The following is an 18,796-nucleotide window of genomic DNA, read 5'->3' as shown; positions in this document are numbered from 1 at the left end:
AAGCAGGTTATCACTAGGCTCTGAGTCAGCCAGTGTCTTGACCTTGGACTTCCGACCTCCAGAATTCGAAGAAATACGTTTGTTGTTTACAAGGCATCCAGTTTATGTTATTCCATTGCAACATCCCAAATGGACTAAGAAAGAAGCTGGTACCAGAAGTGGGGTGCTGCTAAAAATGTGGAAGCAGCTTTGGAACTGACTGACTGATGATGGGTAGAAGCTGAAAGGGGTTTAAAGTTCATACTAAAAAAACCTTATATAGCTGTGAAAGAAACTTTAAAGGCAATTCCAGTGAGGACTCCAAAAAGAGGAGAAGTGAGGAAAAGCCTCAGTCTTCTTACAGAATATCTAAGTGATCCTGAACAGAGTATCAGTAGAAATAGGGATGGTAAACACCATTCAGCTGAGGTTTCAAATGGAAATAAGGAACATGCTATTGGACAGTGGAGGAAAGGCAATTTTAATTAATAAAGTTGCAAAGAACTTGGCTGAATTGTGTTTGTGTCCTAGTGTTTTATGTAAGATAGAACTTAAGAGGGATGAAATTAGTTATGTGGCTAAGGCAATTTCTAAGCAAAGTATTGAAGGAAAGGCTTGGATTCTCTTGACTGCTCATAGTAAAACGCAAGGGTGAAATGACTTAAAGACAGAATTGTTAGTCAAAAGAGAAACAAAACTTAAATATTTGGAATATTATCAGAATTTACACATTGAAAAGAATGAGAGGGCCTATTCAGGAGGGAACAGGAAGTGTATGGCCAAATGGTCATCTGATAGGAGGATCAGCCATCTAAATAGAAGACACATTTTCCACTGTCAGAGACAATGGAAAAATGACCTCCAAAGGCAATTCAAAACTCATCGGGGCTATACCTCCCATCCCAGGCAGAGAAAGCTGTAGGCCACACAGCAGGGAGACCCCATTAGAGCAATGCCCAGTGAATCTCTAGGGGCAAGGATGCCCCTGTAACACCAAGCTAGCCAAGCCACATGATTCCCACCCAAGAAAGTCACAAGCATGTGACCCCACACAGAACCATCATAGGAATGGGCCACCCAAAGCCATGGGGGCAAAGCCACCCAGAGCCTTGGGGTCCCAGCCTTGCCTAGTAAAGCTGTGGAGGCACTGCCTCAGTGTGTGTGAAAGGCAGGACCCCTGCTCTAGTGTGTCTGGAAGGTGGGACCTCTACCTCACTGGGCCCTGGAGTGCAGAGCATCAATGGAGAGGCTAATTCTCAAGACTTAAGGTTAAATAGAATTTGCTTTATTGGGTTTTAAACTTGCTTAGAATCTGCTACTCCTTTCTTCTTTCCTATTTCTCTCATTTGGAATGGAAATATCTATCCCATGCCTGTCCCACCATTGTACTTTAGAAGCAAATAACGTGTTTGATTTCATAATTTCACAGTTAGAGAACAATTTGCCTCAGAATGAATAATACATTGAATCTCACTCATATCTGACTTAGATGATATTTAGATGAGACTATGAACTTTAGACTTGAGATGATGCTACAATAAGTGAAAATCTGGGGGCTCTTAGAATGGAATGAACATATTTTGCATATGAGAAGTTCATGAACCTTGTTGGGGCCAGGGCAGAAAGCTCTGTTCTGAATGTTTCAAGTGTTGTAACCCTAACTCCAAAGTGATGGTATCAGGAGGTGGGCCTTTGGGAGGTGATCAGGTCATACGGACAGAGCCCTTATGAATGGGATTAGTGCCCTTGTAAAAGAGATCTGAAAGAGACCCCTTGTCCCTTCTGCCATGTGAGGACACAGTGAGAAGATGGCCATCTATGAACCAGGGAGCTGTCTCTCTCCAGATACTGCATCTGCTGGCACCTTTATCTTGGAATTTCCAGCCTTAAACACTGAAAAATGAGTGTTTGCGTTTATAAGCTACGTGGTCTATGGTATTCTGTATAACAGCCCAAGAACTTAATTACAAAAGGAAAAGAATGAGTGTGCAGCGGAGCAATTCAGTGAGCACCACGTTAACCATGGGCTCAAGGTTAACATCCTGGTAATAAGATGCACTGACAGCATGATCCTGTGATACCACACTGAGAAGGGCACATCCTCTCTGTGTTATTCTTCCTCCAAATGCATAACCTCAATCTAATTATGAAAAGGCATCAGATAGACCCAAGTTGAGTATATTCTATAAAAAATCTGGCAAGTACTCTTTAAAAATGTCAGGGTCTTGAAAGACAAGAAAAGACTGAGGAACTATAATGGATAAGGAGCTATGACAAAAAAGGCAATGTGAGATCCTGGATTGGATCCTGAAGTAGAATAAGGACAACAGTAGAAAAACTGGTGAAATCCAAATGAAGTCCGTAGTTTAGTTAAAAATATTGTACCAACGTTAATTTGTTGGATTTGATACATGCACTATGGATATGTAAGATGTTGCCATTATGGGAAGCTGAATGAATGATATGTGGGAAATCTTCATACTGTTTTACAACTCTTCTGTATGCCCTATTTCGAAATAAATTTTTAAAAAATGTGCCACATGAAAAACAGTTAAAGGGGCATGGGGGCATATATTAACCTGTCAAACAGAAACTTCAAGGAAGACATGAAGGCTGATTTCAAAAATCTGAAGGAATGCCACGGAGAGGAGGAATTCAAGTTGCTCTGTATTGGCTTAATTAGTAGAATTGAGACCATATTTAGAAACCAGTCAGAAACAAATTACAGCTCACTAGGAGATACTACAACAGGCAGAATGTTCCAAAAATGGAATGGGCCATTCCAGGAGATAGTTTTGTATGAATGAAGGTGAAGCAAGGGCTTAATGACCCCTCCTCAGGTACATTCTAGACTGGTCCTCCAATACCTTGCTCCTCAAAATGCAGAATTACCTACACAAATATCAGCTGAGAGCTGTTAGAAATTCAGAAATGCAGAGTGCCAGGCCCCACCCAGACCTACAGAAGAAGAATCTGTATCTTGCCACAGTCGGCAGGTGATTCATCGGCACAATGAAGTGTGAACAGTACTACTATAGGGCAAAGTGAGCCTTTAAAGGTACCTCCCAATACAGATCTTATATGACCATAAAACAACTATGAATGACTCTAACATGTAATTAGTAATAATTTTAGTCCAATATTTAATAGCTTGACTTTTAAACAATTTATGAAATGTCACAGCTAATGATATACTCTTTGAGTAAAATAATTGAATACTGTTAATAACACTATAATATTAAAGGTATAATTAAAAGTACATTCTGAAAAATAGAGCCTCACAAGTCTATGCTAATGTAAAAAATGAGAGCAAACCTTTTCAAAGTAATCTTTCATTTATTGCATTATTTTTGCTATTATTCTTAAATTCTATACCATATTTGTGTCTTTTTCTCACATACACATTTGCATTTTTTATAGCAAACTCTAAATGAATGATGCATCACATACATAAATAAAATTTAAATCCTTATTAGAACAGTAGAAGCTTCATAGGGATTTAATATTGCTTTAAAATTATTTATGCAAATGTGAAGCACACATATAAAACTGCTACAAAAAAGCATGTCACACAAGCCAGGAACAGAAACAGCTTTTATATTTCTTGTTAATAATGCAAAATTTCAGAAAATACCTTCTGTGTTTTTTAAGCCATAATTTTTCCATATACGAAAGACTATCTTCTTTAAATTCAATATTGAGTGGTTCTCTCCAAATTTTCAGATTAGTTTGTACTTCACATTCTCCCAATGAGTCTATAAAAATAAGTATAATGTGCAAAATTAATGTAAACTTGTCTATAAATTACCATGTCTCTCAAGATATACCAGTCACCAATTTTAAAGCAAATATGCTTTGATATTTATCTATGTAATCAATAGTTCTAGGCTTAATAAATGCACAAGTAATAAATGTTAGCAATTTATTAAAGGACTGTATAGACACTTTTCTTCAATAATCCCTTGAAATGAAAGAATCTTATGATTCATAACATTTTTAAAAGCAACTAATTATTTTAAATGATAAAGATAAATACAAGCAGATTCATTATATATTCTATAAATGCACACACACATAAAGGTATGTATCATAGCCACTGACAATAATATTTACACATTATGGGAAATGGAAAATAAATAACTCAGAATGGCACCTGGAGGAGACAACTGTCCTCATGAATTTATAACTCCATGGCAATTCGCTTCCAGATGCTTAAGATGTTTCTGAAGTACTACTAAATTAAAACCATTATTCAGAGATATTTAAAACTGATGGAGTTTTTGGGAAAGAAAGCAGTATAAATCCAGGATTACCAGTCTTTCCACCCTCTTAGATACTACCCATCTCTCCAAACTGACCATCCTGTTGGAGGAGAAGAAAGAGAAATAGTAAGGATGGGAAAAATTATTTTCGAAGACTGAACCTAGAGAACAGTCCCAACCTCATACCATAGCCTTTAGTGAATAGCTTCCAGAAATAGCCTAATACCAGCAAGAGAAATAAACCAAAAGAATGTAAGTCACACTATCCCTATTCTCCCCACAAAGTACAGCTGTGTTGAAGAAAGCAATTGGAGGAAATTCTGAGAAACACCATCAGAATGCACTAAACTGAAAGAAAAGAAGTTAAGGACATGAACAAAAGGAGATCCCCCCACTACAGGTCCCCCTTTCCAGGGCAAAACAAAGTATTTCTTGACAGGATAGCTGAAACTAAAAATGAGGACTCGCTTTTTTGTTTGTTTGTTTGTTTGTTTGTTTAGTCATAGAGAAGAGCCACTGTGCTTGAGAGATGATCCCCTAGATCTGTCAGGTGATGAGTAGGAAGAAGGTATAGCATCTGGCCTGGGATTCACCCTTCTCCCATTATCAACGGTACATTCCCAGGAAATAAAGATGGTGGGTGACCAGGGTTAGTTTGCTTGTTAAGATGTTAATAACGGGGCACCTGGCAAATAGATTAATGATATGTATGGAGAATATTATCTGTTTAATGCATTTAACAAGATAGCCATTGTTTAGAATTGCCTATAGCAAACAAATCTAGAACGCATGGATCTATGAAACTCATCTCCCTTGAAAAGTGCCACATACGTAACTTAGGTTTTGGTTTGCTCCCTCGTTTCATGGTTCTCTAGCTACCTTTTGTGAGAATTTGTGTGAGATGCCCCTTTGTTCATATTAGCGGGATGTTGGGTGTTTTTCTCAATAGACAGTGCCAAACTCTTAAGGTGAGCATATGTTTTGATGTGTTTGATGAGGTGTTTGAGGAACAGCCAGGCAGCCAGTGGAGTTGAAACAGAGTAAGCCAGGATGGGAGTAACAGGAAGTGAAATCACAGAGATAATGGACTTCAGATTACATTGAACCTTCTAGGCCACTGTAAGAACATGCCTTCCACACACTGAAGGAAATGAGCCTTGGGAGTTCACATAAAATGAATTCAAGTTAGTAATCAATAACAGAAATAACTAGAAAACTTGGGAATTCAAAATGTGTTACTAAGCTAAATGGCCAAGAAGCATATAAATAGATACTCAATAACACTTGTATTGAGTTACACAGAGTAAATATACCATTTTATCTCTAACGGACCAACAAAAATTTAAAAATCTGACAAAGTGTTAATGATAACGGGAGGCAACCAAACCTCTTAAATACTGCAGGGAAGTATAAACCAATATAAAACCTTTGGCAAATAATTCAGTTTTATCTAGTATAGTCGAAGACATATACATCCCATGATCCACCTATTTCAGTCCCAGGACCAGACATCCTAGAAATGTGTGCACATGCATAGCAGGAGACCTGTACAAAAATATTCATAACGGCATTGTTTGTAATGGAAAAATGGGAATCAACTCCCCAAACCATCAACATTTAAACAAATAGTGGTATTTGCATATAAAAGAAAACTATCAAATAGTAAAAATGAATAAAATACAACTATGCACATCTTCAAGGATAAATCTCAGTAAATAATAGTGAAATAAACAAGGTGCAAAAGAATACATATACTAGCTTTCTGCTTGCTACATCCAAATTTAACAATATATTGTTTAGATACACATATGCAGTAAACTACAAGGAAATTAAAAAAAAAAAGGAGAAGAAGAAATACTCAATCCAGATCAGTGACAATCTCTTAGGAGAAAAGAAGAGAAAGAATGGTGCTTACTGCTCTGTTTTTCTCCATAAGCTATACAAATTTTGTAAATATTTATTTTTCTTTATCCATTTAATGTCTTGGAAAAAGAAAAGCATTTATAAGCATATACATATAATAAACACATAGTCATATATAATACTCTGGGGCAAAAAAAAAATCACTTCTATCAACAAAAGTCCTCATCTTAATGATTTCTCCTGAGCAACCACTGATACAACATTTCTGCATTTATAAATTTATTTTAAGGTAACTGTACAAGTAAATGAATAGCTGATATGGTGATCATAACTTATTTTACAATAGTGAGAATCAGAAACAAAATATCCATCAAAAAAAATTCTGATTAAATACATAATGGCATACAGAATATTATACAACAGTTACAATTATAATTGATGTATAATTGCATTTATATGTAAATTCATCCATGACAGAATCTAAGCAAAAAAGTTACAAGTAACATATATAGTGTCACCCCATTTATACTTGTGTGTGTTTGTGCCACTGCGTCTATTGAAAAATATGTAACAACATGTTAACATTGATTACCTCTAGATGGTTGGATTGGGTTATTTTCATTTTCTTCTTGGTTAACTTTTTGTTCTGACCAAATCATTTAAAATAATCATTATATTATTCTTATAATGTAGTTATATCCACTATGAAAATTTTTTTCTTCTTTGACCTTATCTGATTTATCAGATCAGTCCTTTTATTATTTTAAGCTCTATGTCTTTCAAAGTAGACAATCAGAAAGGTACGTTTATAGAAGACTTAGTCCCTTTCGGAGTAGAAAAGTAAAAAATACATGAAAATATGAAAGTTCATATAAGAAGCACATAAAATAACATAGGCAATGAAAGTTATATTAAGGTACATGCTACAAAGAGAGTATATAAATAAAATCTGGGAAATATTAACAAAATTGATGTGGCATGAACAAGTGTGGGGAAAAATATTTCAAGGAGAACATTACTCAGTAAAAAGTCCAATTCTAATTGGAAGGTGGTATGTGATACCTTGACATAAAGAATGAATAATCAGGAGAATTCCTGCCCTGAAAAAAAAAAATGAAATAAAAATAATAAAATTGGATACTGTCAATGAAGATGAAAGCTGATTAAAATGTATTACCTAACATTTTATTTTCAGTGAAAAGCTATCAGAAGTCTCTACAAGATTCTGAGTAATAAAATCAATAAACCAAATACTCTTAAAAGTATGATGTTCCTCAAGAGATACCAGGAAATGTAAAACAGAGACAGTACGCACCTCAGTCATCCAATTTTCGATATCTAGAATGTGGGTGCAAAAATCATCAAGGAAAAATAAAAACAAGAAATATCCCCTCAAACAGAAAAAAAATAAGATAAATCTTAAGTTTATAGGAATCCTTGAAATATATTTTTTCAAGACACATATAAAAAAAGTTATTTACTTCTTTATCTCACAGATCCTCTTGTTTTATGTATAATTACAGCTCAATAAAGGAACAGTTGTCCTGACAAAACTTTCTTCCAGGAGTTGGGGAGCTGAAAGCATTCAATTCTCCACTCATCTGACAGTCTGAATTTACACAGGAAACAAATGCAAATCTCCCCAGTGCTCAGGTCAGGGTTCCATAAATACTAAACCACTAACCGCTGGTTGTACCGTGAATACTCCTTTAAGGAGTTACAGCGAACTGTTATCCCAATTCTAATAGTTTTTGAACACTGCAGTTATACTCACAGAGAATAACAAACTCAGCTTTATTTTATAACATTCATTTTATAAAAATAGCTGTGGGGCGCCTGGGTGGCGCAGTCGGTTAAGCGTCCGACTTCAGCCAGGTCACGATCTCGCTGTCCGTGAGTTCGAGCCCCGCGTCAGGCTCTGGGCTGATGACTCGGAGCCTGGAGCCTGTTTCCGATTCTGTGTCTCCCTCTCTCTCTGCCCCTCCCCCGTACATGCTCTGTCTCTCTCTGTCCCCCCCCCAAAAAAAAATAGCTGTACCTGCTTTTGCCGCACGGAAGTTCTGACTCTCGTCGTCATCATGGTGTCCAGTTCTCCATTGATTTAAAGCTTCCTGAAAGGACTGGGAAGAAGCCTCTTCATCAAATGACCCTTCACACAAGAGCCTATCTCTTGGATTTGAACATTCTGCTCTTTTTGTGGTTGGAACGTCTACCTAAACCAATTAAAAGTCCATCTAAGTGTGCTTTACTAAATTTTCTGTATCTTAAAATACAGGCAGCATTAATTATTAGGCATTTTGAATCATAGATTACTTTTAAACTTAAAAATGGAATGTTTTTAGTTTGTACTTATTTATATGCTTTACTGATTTCTTTAAAACTGTATCAGCAATTATAAATGGTCTCTTCAAAAATTATTAAAAACTAGAGCTTTCAACTGAGGATTTATCATCATGTCATTTACCAGTGTTCTCCCTGGAAAGCGGCATAGCCATGAATCTCACTCCTCTACTCCTCCAATCTGCTGTCTGCAACCCCTTCACAGGAGAGAGAGCAGATTTTTTTTAATGCTTATTTATTTTTGAGAGAGAGACAGACAGACAGAGCATGAGCAGGGGAGGAGCAGAGAAAGAGAGGGAGACACAGAATCGGAAGCAGGCTCCAGGCTCTGATCTGTCAGCACAGAGCCAGACGCAGGGCTCGAACCCACGAGCCTTCAAGCTGTGAGATCATGACCTGAGCAGAGCCACCCAGGCGCCCCTAGAGCAGTTTTTTTTTAATATGTGAATCTGATCATGTCACTCCTATGTTCAAAACCTTCCAATGACTCTATGAAACTCTTATGAAGCCTCCTACTAGGACCTACAAGACCATACGGACCTCATAACCCTTTGTTTGTTTGTTTGTTTGTTTGTTTCTACTTCACTTCCTTCCATTCCTACTTCATTCCACTGGGCTGCAGCCAAATTTACATTCCTGCAGCTCCTGGAGCCCATGAAGCACACTCTGTTGAGGGTCCTGCCCTAGCCATATCTAACACTTGGAATGATACTTCATATTTTCACATAGCCATTGCACTCATTTCAGCTGGTCTCTGTTCAGCTGTCACCTACTCAGAGAATGGGTGATGACCCTACAAATATACCCCCTTGGTGTCCCCCAGTTTCAATTCCCTTATTTGCTTTATTTTTCTCCCAACAGCGTCTCTGTGTGAATTTACTCTATACGTTTATTTATTGTCTGTCTCTTCCCATTAGAATGTAATGAGATCCAGCCCTTTGTCTTTTTCTTCAGTGCCAAGAACAGTGCCTGGCATGAAATAGATGCTCATTAAAAGTCAGTTGAATGAACAAATTAATTAATGTATATGAAACATTGCATGCTTCTTAGCATAATGATGAGGAAAGGGTGAATTCTGTACAAAATAGAGATCCTCTGTGAACACACAGAAGAAAATAAAGGCAGCATTTGGCAGTTATCCAGTCAATCAGAGAAAACAGCCAAATTAAGAAAATGAAGCAAAATAAAGTCCACACCGATGCTGAATTAGCAACGTGGATTTACCTACACTGATCAAATTACTAAATCTCCACTGTGTATCTTCTAGATACAAAAGTAGAATCCTCTATGTTCACCCCTTAATTGCAAAATAAACGGGAAGACTGTTAGAGTATAATTGAGAAAAGAGTATTAAATATGTGTCCAAAATTTTAAATATTAACAAAAAGCATCTGGGAGTCTGAAGACACTGTGCCAGCTGCTGGCCACAGAAACACAGGTTAAAAAGTCCACAATAGAAACAGGTGCTAGAAATGGGTATTTAATTCAGATAAACACGATTTTTACGGGCAAAAGGTGGCAGGGATAGTATTCCAGAGACAGGAAATGGTGTATACGCTAAAACATGGAGTCAAACAGCACAGTGGCAGGGAACTTACCAGTTTTCACTGCAACAGTAAAAATTAAGATATGAGAAAATATAAAGTGTAAAACGTACTCTGGGGCAGATCGTAAAGGATCCTGCTGCCAGACAGAGGAAATTAGACTTACACATAATGAAAACACAAAGCCACAGAAGAGTCCTACACAGTAGTGTGGCAGAGAGAGAAATTAAGGATTAGTGAGTTTGGATGCAAGGGAACCAGTTAAAATGTTACAGCTAATTGGTAATATCTATCAACATTACAAATGTATGACCCTCTCCAACTAGGAATTTCAGGATTTTATCATATGGATACACACACACACACACACACACATGTGCAAAACAATATTTTTCAAAATTATTCTTTATGCTATAGTTTGCTCTGGCAAAAAACCCAAATAGCATAAATGTTGGTCAGTGGAAATTATATATTTTAATTTAAAATTTTAAAATTTAAATGTTTAGATTTTAAAGTCATTTTAATATCTAATAAATGGGGTGTTTTCTAACCACTATATGGAATGAGAAGGCTATAGAATGTACCTATATAAAAAAACCACATTGTTAAGTGTAGAAAGTATATTTTCAGAGCAGCGTCGAACATATTAATATTTGTGTAAAGAAATACATAAAAACAAAATTGGAATAATTATTGACTTCTAGAAAGGGAGAGAATGAAATCCATTTTCCACGTTATAAGCCTACTGCACTTCAACAAAAAGCTAATTTCAGTATTTGGCATAGAAATGAGGATAGAAGTAACCAAATATTCAAGAGAGTTTTTAGATGCTAAACTATATGAGACATGGTAACCAACTGGACATGCAGAGGAAGAAGAAAAGGGACTACAGAAGATCAGAGTTCTTGGATCACCTGGAAAGCTAGAAGATGTGCTGTCACCCATGGTGACATCTATATAGGCTTCGGAGAAGAGGTAAATTTAGTGTGAAGATAATGAATTTTAGGGACACCTGGGTGGCTCCGTTTGTTAAGCTTCCGACTTTGGCTCAGGTCATGATCTCGCGGTTCGTGGGTTCAAGTCCACGTCAGGCTCTGTGCTGACAGCTCAGAGCCTGGAACCTGCTTCCGATTCTGTGTCTCCCTCTCTCTCTCCGCCCCTCCCCTGCTCGCTCGCTCTCTCTCTCTCTCTCTCTCTCTCAAAAATAAACATTAAAAAAGGTAAAAAAAGAAAATATTGAATTTTAGAAGTGAGAATCCAGTAATCAGTATGTGAGTGTATGTATTTGTACTGCACTAATGAAGAAACCCTGAAATCTCAGTGCTTCTTACAAAATGGTTTAAATATGCAGTGATTCCAGGAAGTCTCCAGGGCAGCTTCTTTCCAACCAATGAATTGGAGACATAAGACATTTTTATTTTACAGCTAAGCCTTCGGAATACTTGGGTTCCTCACAGTAGTGGCAGGATAAGAAAAGTCAGAGGACAGGACATTGGCTTTTAAACGTTTGAGGCCAGGGTGCCTGAGTGGCTCCGTAGGTTGAGTGTCCAACTTCGGCTCAGGTCATGATCTCCCGGTTTGTGAGTTCGAGCCCCGCGTCAGGCTCTGTGCTGGCAGCTCGGAGCCTGGAGGCTGCTTCAGACTCTGTGTCCCCCTCTCTCTGCCCCTCCCCCACTTGTGCTCTGTCTCTCTCTGTCTCTCAAAAATAAATTAATAAATAAATAAATAAATAAATAAATAAATAAATGTAAAAAATAAAAATAAATAAATGTTTGAGCCCAGAACTGCCCTATGCCACTTGCACTCAGAGCCCAACACGACTCTGCCCAGTTCTGAAGGGACTAGGAAATTTGAAAGAGCACATGGAACCCAGTGCTGTGTATTCATTATCCCTCTAAGCCACATGATATCCCTGCAAGATATGTTATACTATCCCCACTTTCTAGATGAAAGACCACATTTTAACAAACTCCCCCAGTGCTTCTGATGTTTGTTACAGCTAGAGAACCACCGTTCCTTGGCCCAGAAGGGCATCAAGCACATAAAGGAATTATCTCTTCAGTGTGTGCACTGAGTCCAGCTGCACACCCAAGGCTTGAGAGTAGTGATGTCCAACCAGAAGTACTCACATCACGATTACTGAGCAGTTGTTAAAACCACACCTCTGGACCCACCCAAAAAGTGGCTGACCTTGGTCATGTGTGTTTCTTTAACGTTTTTCCAGCTAATTCTAATGTACACATCTGGATGAAATCATTGAATTGACAGCTTTTAAGTTAGGACAAGAAGTGGAGGACCTTCATAGCATATACATCACCTATGGGGACAAGAGGAGTAAGCTTTCTAGTAGGGCTAGATACTTAGTTCCTCTCTGCCTCTGTCGCCCATTAAATGGGGAAATAATAATGGAAAACTTATATGATTATTGTGATTATTGGATAAATTAAAAGATTAAGCACAATGACTAGTGTAAGGTGTTTAACAAATGTTAGCTGTTCATTTATCACCGTTTTTGTTGATAAGATAAATTAGATAAAATGGCAGGCATGAAGGAGAAACCCTCAAAACCACAGCCTCTGTGTAGTGGCTAAAAGCAAGTAATTTGGAGACAGCCTAAATTTAAATCTAAGTTCCACTATCAATGGAACTTAGGGAATTTATAAAAACTGATCTTTGTCACTATTTTCTCATCTGATAAAAAAAAAGAAAGAAAAATTAAGAAAGGACAAAAAGAGAGAATACCTGAGGGGCTCAGTCAGTTAAGCGTCTCACTTCGGCTCAGGTCACAATCTCACAGTTCATGGGTTCGAACTCTGAGTTGGGCTCTGTGCTGACAGCTCAGAACCTGGACCCTGCTTCTGATTCTGTGTCTCCCTCTCTCTCTTTCTCTCCCCTGCTCACATACACACTCTCTCTCTCAAAAATAAACACTAAAAAATTAAAAGAGAGAGTGAGAAATAGAGAATACATGTAAAATATGTAGAACAGTACCTGGCACATAGTCAGTCCTCAACACATTACTGTTATAATAATGAAGCTACAACTTGTTCAGTGATTCTTCACAATCACCTGTGACAGGTCTACTAGAAAGTAAAATCAATGTAAAAACACCTACTTTCCTGGACAGTTCAAACACTGTTTCTTTGTTGGGAGAGAAGTCCTACTAGCATTAACGCATGTTTTCTTTCATGTTCTGTAGGCATGGGTTTGGAACTCAACAAACTGAAGTTCAAGCCTGACTCTATCACCAAGTAACAGTTGGGCGACTTTCGCCAAGTTTCTATTTCTGAACTACAGTGGAAACAAAGGTGAGTGGCATCTATAAGAGTGAGGATAATTACATAGATTCAAGTTTGAGGAAGCTTGTTTCTCTAAAGAATCAATACAAGTCTAATATAAAATACAGAAATGAGCTGATGAAAGCTTACCTAGTACATCATGGGATCAGTAGCCAATCTGAATAATGACTAAGAAATTGGCATAAATCCAATTTTAAATAAGTATAAATTGCCTGTCATCTAAAACTTGGCAATGTTTTGTATTTTTAGCCTCTCTGAAATCCTGACTACAATAAAATTGTTATATTGCATTTTGTGTGTGTGTGTTTCTCCCAAATACTCATTCATTTCCTGACATGGTGGAAATGCCCAGAAAGCAACATGGTCAAAGAATCATTCATAAAAAAAATCACTATTCAGTGGAATCAAAGTAGTCCCCTTAAAAGGATTTTTACAGTCAAGGTATTTTTCATTTGTAAAAAGAAACAAATTCAAACATTAAATAACAATGTGGTAAAATAATCTGCAAAACTCCGTAGCTCTAGCTACATCTATAACTGACAGTCTCCATGATCATGTAGGACATGAAAATGTCTACTATATTTTACTTAGCTTACCTCAGAATTGCTCCCCTGCAGAGGAAGAGATCTGGGTTTATGCTGACTTTTACTAATCTCTTTTACAGAATTATTCTCCCCTTTCTGTTCATCTGGATTAATATCCTTGATAAACCGATGGGCAACATCCAATACATTGGATAATATTTGAGATTTTGCCTGTTAAAAAAGGAGCAAAATATGACTTTAAAAGACTAATATGTCAGCCTAAGTAACTTAGATACATTAAATCATATTTTTATTATTCTAGGATTAGTAAAATTGAATACATTTTATTTAATATTTCAAAACACAAATTAACATTGATATCATCCAATATAATAGTGATAACTGCCATCTATTGAGAGGCTAGTTTGTGCTCTTATTATCCTAAGGATCTTAAAAACATGTCATTTAATCCTCACATCAACTCTAAAGCATAACTATTTTTGCCTCTGTTTTAAAGGTAGAGGAATAAAAGCTCTGATGATTTAAATAATTTAGGACTGGTCACATGGTGAGTGGGTGGCATGGTGAGCTGGGAAATGACCCCAGGTGTGTATAATTCTAATGACTCATAGCCTTTCTCCTAGGCCAACCCCAAATAGATAGATGTGCTATTTTGTGCACAACATGGCTAAAGAACTAAATATAGCTAATCTAATAGGAGCCTGAATAAGCAGTAATGAGCATCCCTTGTTGATAAAACATCTTTAGCAAGTATTAGGTATTCAAAAGTGCACATCAGGAAGTGCCTCTGTCTGTAGGTTCCCTAGTAAACTCCAAGTTGTTCCTCATATCATATCTTTGCTCATGAGTTTCCCTTACCAAGGAGGGCTTTTATCCTGTACATCTTCTTTACCTGGCAGACTCCTACTTCTTCTAGATTCATCCCAAGTTATTCTCAAGGTCCAGGAACCTTGCCTTGCCTTCTTCCCTCTGGCTGTGTGAGGTGCCCATCCTCTGTACTCTCTTCATACCCAAAGTAGATCTCTACCAGCTCACACAATACTGATTTTACATCACCTTTTGATATTTATTACATCATACCACATAAGTTCACAAAAGGAAAAAATAACGTCTTCTTAAATATTTCTATGGAGTCTCTGTCCTCTCTTCGCCCGCAAAAGCGGTTCCCTTAAATATTTCTATGGTGATCAGAGTGCCTGACATATAACATACAGTAAAAATGAGATGGTGGGAGGAGGGAGAGGAAGAATTGAAGAATAAAATATATAATTGAGAAAAAGATTAAAAAGAAACCTTTCCACATGCTTTCAGAGTAACTGAAAAGGAACAGGCAACTCTTGGAAAGACCCTAGTCTCTGAGAGTTCTCCTATCAGCAGCTACCCTGGTCTGCCCAAAGAGTCTGCAGGATTCTGGATCCCATCTGAGCTTGAACCAAACAACTGCCAGTAAAAATATTACTTTTCACCAGGATGAGGCTCTCTGAAAACCTGGTATTAGAAAACCAAGCAATAGGTCTTACTCCATTAGCAAATGTCCTCAAGACAGAGAATAACTTCAGCAAGGATTAGAAATAATTATTTTGTACCTTTCCATGGAAATATTCCTATTTTTAAATTTTCATCTAGTTACCTATTTCAATAACTAAGATTACATTGAAACTTTCCAGTTATGACCTTTTTAGATCTGTTAAAATTCACTGCAATCTCATTCTGGAATAAATCACTTAAGATAAAATTAATTAGTGTTATTTCACACTGAATTAATGAATTATATATGAAAAATGACTAATGTGGGGGCACTAGGCTGCTCAGTCAGTTACGTGTCAAACTCTTGATTTCAGCTCAGGTCATGATCTCACTATTCATGAGATCAAGCCCCGCATTGGGCTCTGTGCTGATAGTGCAGAGCCTGCTTGAGATTCTCTCTTCCCCTCTCCATCTGTCCCTCTACCACTTGCATGTATATGTATGCAGTCTCTCTCTCTCTCTCTCTCTCTCTCTCTCTCTCTCTCTCTCTCTCAATAAGTAAACATTAAAAACAGAAAAATGACCAATGTGATCTATGATACACATACACACACACACACACACACACACACACACACACACAGATGTATAAATACCTGTGGCATCTGCTCCAAATTTTCCCAATGATCATCAAAAAGCCTATACAGATCTATATAATCCTTATTTTTAAAAGAAATTCAAAAATGGTAATGCTTTACCCTTACAGAAATATCTGTATTTTAACAATTTTTTTTAAAAAAGGAGTAATCCAATATAAGCCTGATTTTAAATTCCCTAGAATAGAGATCTATTGATTTCAAAGATGATTAGAATGTCTAGTTTTCATTTTACACATTCTTAAAAGTAGTAAAAACAATAGTATTGACTTTATAAAAAATTATCAACACAGAATTATCCAAATATATTAACACAAAACAAAGATTATTCCTGTCCTAAAACGAATCCTGCTATTAATGTTTCAATTAATTGCTATAACATTTTCAGGTAGGATATTAAGGGACTCTGAAATGGCACACACACAAAAAATATTTCATTTTTAAATTTACTGATAAAAAATAAGATTAACATCATGGATAATTAATAAAATAAAGTGCTACAATTGATTATCTTAAAGTTCTGTTAATTTGGTAAAAATAAAATGCCAACAAATGGGAATTTTCTTTCCTAGAGTAACTTACATTTAAATATTACTTTTCTCAGGGGGGCCTGGGTGGCTCAGTCAGTTAAGCATCCAACTTCGGCTCAGATCATGATCTCACGGTTTGTGAGTCTGACCCCAGCATTGGGCTCTGTGCTGACAGCTCAGAGCCTGGAGCCTGCTTTGGATTCTGTGTCTCCCTCTCTCTCTGTTCCTCCCCCACTCGCATTGTCTCTCCCTCTCTCAAAAATAAAGATTTAAAGAATGAATGAATGAATGAATGAATAAATAAAAATAAATATTATTTTCTCAGTTATTAGAGTGGTATATGTCATCTTTCTTATTCTTAAAATAAATATGCACAGAAAGGGAACAGATATGATCCCTATTACATAGACAAGGAAATTCAAGCTCATAATGATTATGTTAAAGCCAAACGGATACAAAATATTGGAGCTTGAGTTAGAACCAAGGTCTTCTTCCAGCCTCCTTCTCTCTTCTAAATTACACTAACACAGATAATGTGTTTTATTTTTGAATTCCTGAGACTTACAATATATTAATAGTTCTCAACAGATATGAACATTTTTCCTTCCTTTAAAAAAACCTATAATTCCAGGGGTGCCTGGGTAGCTCAGCTGGTTGGGCCAACTGACTTAGGCCCAGGTCATGATCTCACAGTTTATGAGGTCAAGCCCCACATCAGGCTCTGCACTGACAGCTCAAAGCATGGAGCCTGCTTTGGAATCTCTCTCTCTCTCTCTCTCTCTCTCTCTCTCTCTCTCTCAAAAATAAATAAAACATTTAAAAACAAAATTTTTAACTTAAAAAAAACTATAAATCTATACATAGTTGCTTATGCAGGTATTAGATTGTTTATAGTTTTTGTTTCTAACTTATTCTGCTTACTTATTTTCATGTTTTGCTAAGCACTAGAAAACTCAAGGCAAAAACAGATTCTTCTTTACTTGTGGGGAGCCATGTGAACTTTGCAAAAACAAAACTTACAAACAACAAAATGAAAAGTACTCTAGAAGAGTAAAATTATAGGGTAATTTTATCCTGTAAAACATCTATCTCTTAAGAGGCATAAAATTTAACATCATTAACATTAGAAATTTACCATAGTGCTATAACATACCATTTTATAATACTTACAACTTCCTAAGTATCAGAAAAATATATCATATATATGTTAATGATTTGCAACTTCCTATTACCCAGATTAGTCTCCCATACATACGCTAGAGAAGAATCTACAACTAACTACTAGATACATCTCTCCACAAACACAGATTCTCCCTTTGAATCTGGGTGGAACTCTGTGATAGCTTAACAGAATGTGAGAAGTAGTGATGAATTTCATTTCCAGTGGCAAGGCAGTAAGAAAGTACCCCTTTTACTGTTCAGCAAGCTTTGTAAATGGATGTACAGTGATGTTGGAAGTAACACATCTAAGACGGTTGTGCTACATATTAAAGTCCCCGAAACCAGAGGGAGGGGATGTTTAAAATGAGATGTTGTAGGAACATCCGTGTTGAACTCTAGGTGAGTAAAATTAAACTTTTACTCTTTTAAGCCACTGAGATTGGGCTCTTCTACTTCAGCAAGCATTACCCTAATATGTAGCTTCGTATTTGGAAACTACTCCTAAATGGATATTCTGTTTCAGCTAATGGAAGGAAGGAAGGAAGGAAGGAAGGAAGGAAGGAAGGAAGGAAAGAAGGAAGGAAGGAAAGAAGGAAGGAAAGGGAAAGATAAAATTTTTAAGTGTTTCCTATTAAAAAACACACATAGGGGCGCCTGGGTGGCGCATTCGGTTAAGCGTCCGACTTCAGCCAGGTCACGATCTCGCGGTCCGGGAGTTCGAGCCCCACGTCAGGCTCTGGGCTGATGGCTCAGAGCCTGGAGCCTGTTTCCGATTCTGTGTCTCCCTCTCTCTCTGCCCCTCCCCCATTCATGCTCTGTCTCTCTCTGTCCCAAAAATAAATAAACGTTGTCTGATTCTGTGTCTCCCTCTCTCTGCCCCTCCCCCGTTCATGCTCTGTCTCTCTCTGTCCCCAAAATAAATAAACGTTGAAAAAAAAATTTTTTTTTTAAAAATAAATAAACGTTGAAAAAAAATTTTAAAAAACACACATAAATATATTACTTCTATCTCTTGCCAAAATTTCCCTCTCTCCTTGGAAAAGCTAGCTTTCCTATTATAATTCTATTTAGCATTTTAGGTCCAGATCAAATGTCATCCAGTTGCAATGTATATCAATGGCATTATAAAAAATAGTTCAGAAGGGCAAAT

The 18,796-nt window shown here is 36.9% G+C and overlaps 1 protein-coding gene across 3 annotated transcripts in view; it reads right to left on the bottom strand.

The window, feature by feature from the left end:
• ZBBX (zinc finger B-box domain containing) overlaps positions 1–18,796 on the bottom strand; it is a 116,693-nt gene that overhangs the window by 41,707 nt on the left and 56,190 nt on the right. For all 3 annotated transcript variants that reach the window (XM_043594971.1, XM_043594973.1, XM_043594974.1), the window contains 3 exons: positions 13,884–14,042; positions 8,143–8,317; positions 3,614–3,734 (listed from right to left, as the gene is read on the bottom strand). In XM_043594971.1, the coding sequence (XP_043450906.1) occupies positions 3,614–3,734; positions 8,143–8,317; positions 13,884–14,042 (455 nt within the window). The remainder of the gene's footprint in view (positions 1–3,613; positions 3,735–8,142; positions 8,318–13,883; positions 14,043–18,796) is intronic.

This window comes from Prionailurus bengalensis, chromosome C2, assembly GCF_016509475.1.
Source record: "Prionailurus bengalensis isolate Pbe53 chromosome C2, Fcat_Pben_1.1_paternal_pri, whole genome shotgun sequence".
Taxonomy (NCBI): Eukaryota; Metazoa; Chordata; class Mammalia; order Carnivora; family Felidae; genus Prionailurus; species Prionailurus bengalensis.
Note: the sequence above shows the minus strand (reverse complement) of the source record. Positions and strands in the feature narration are given on the sequence as shown.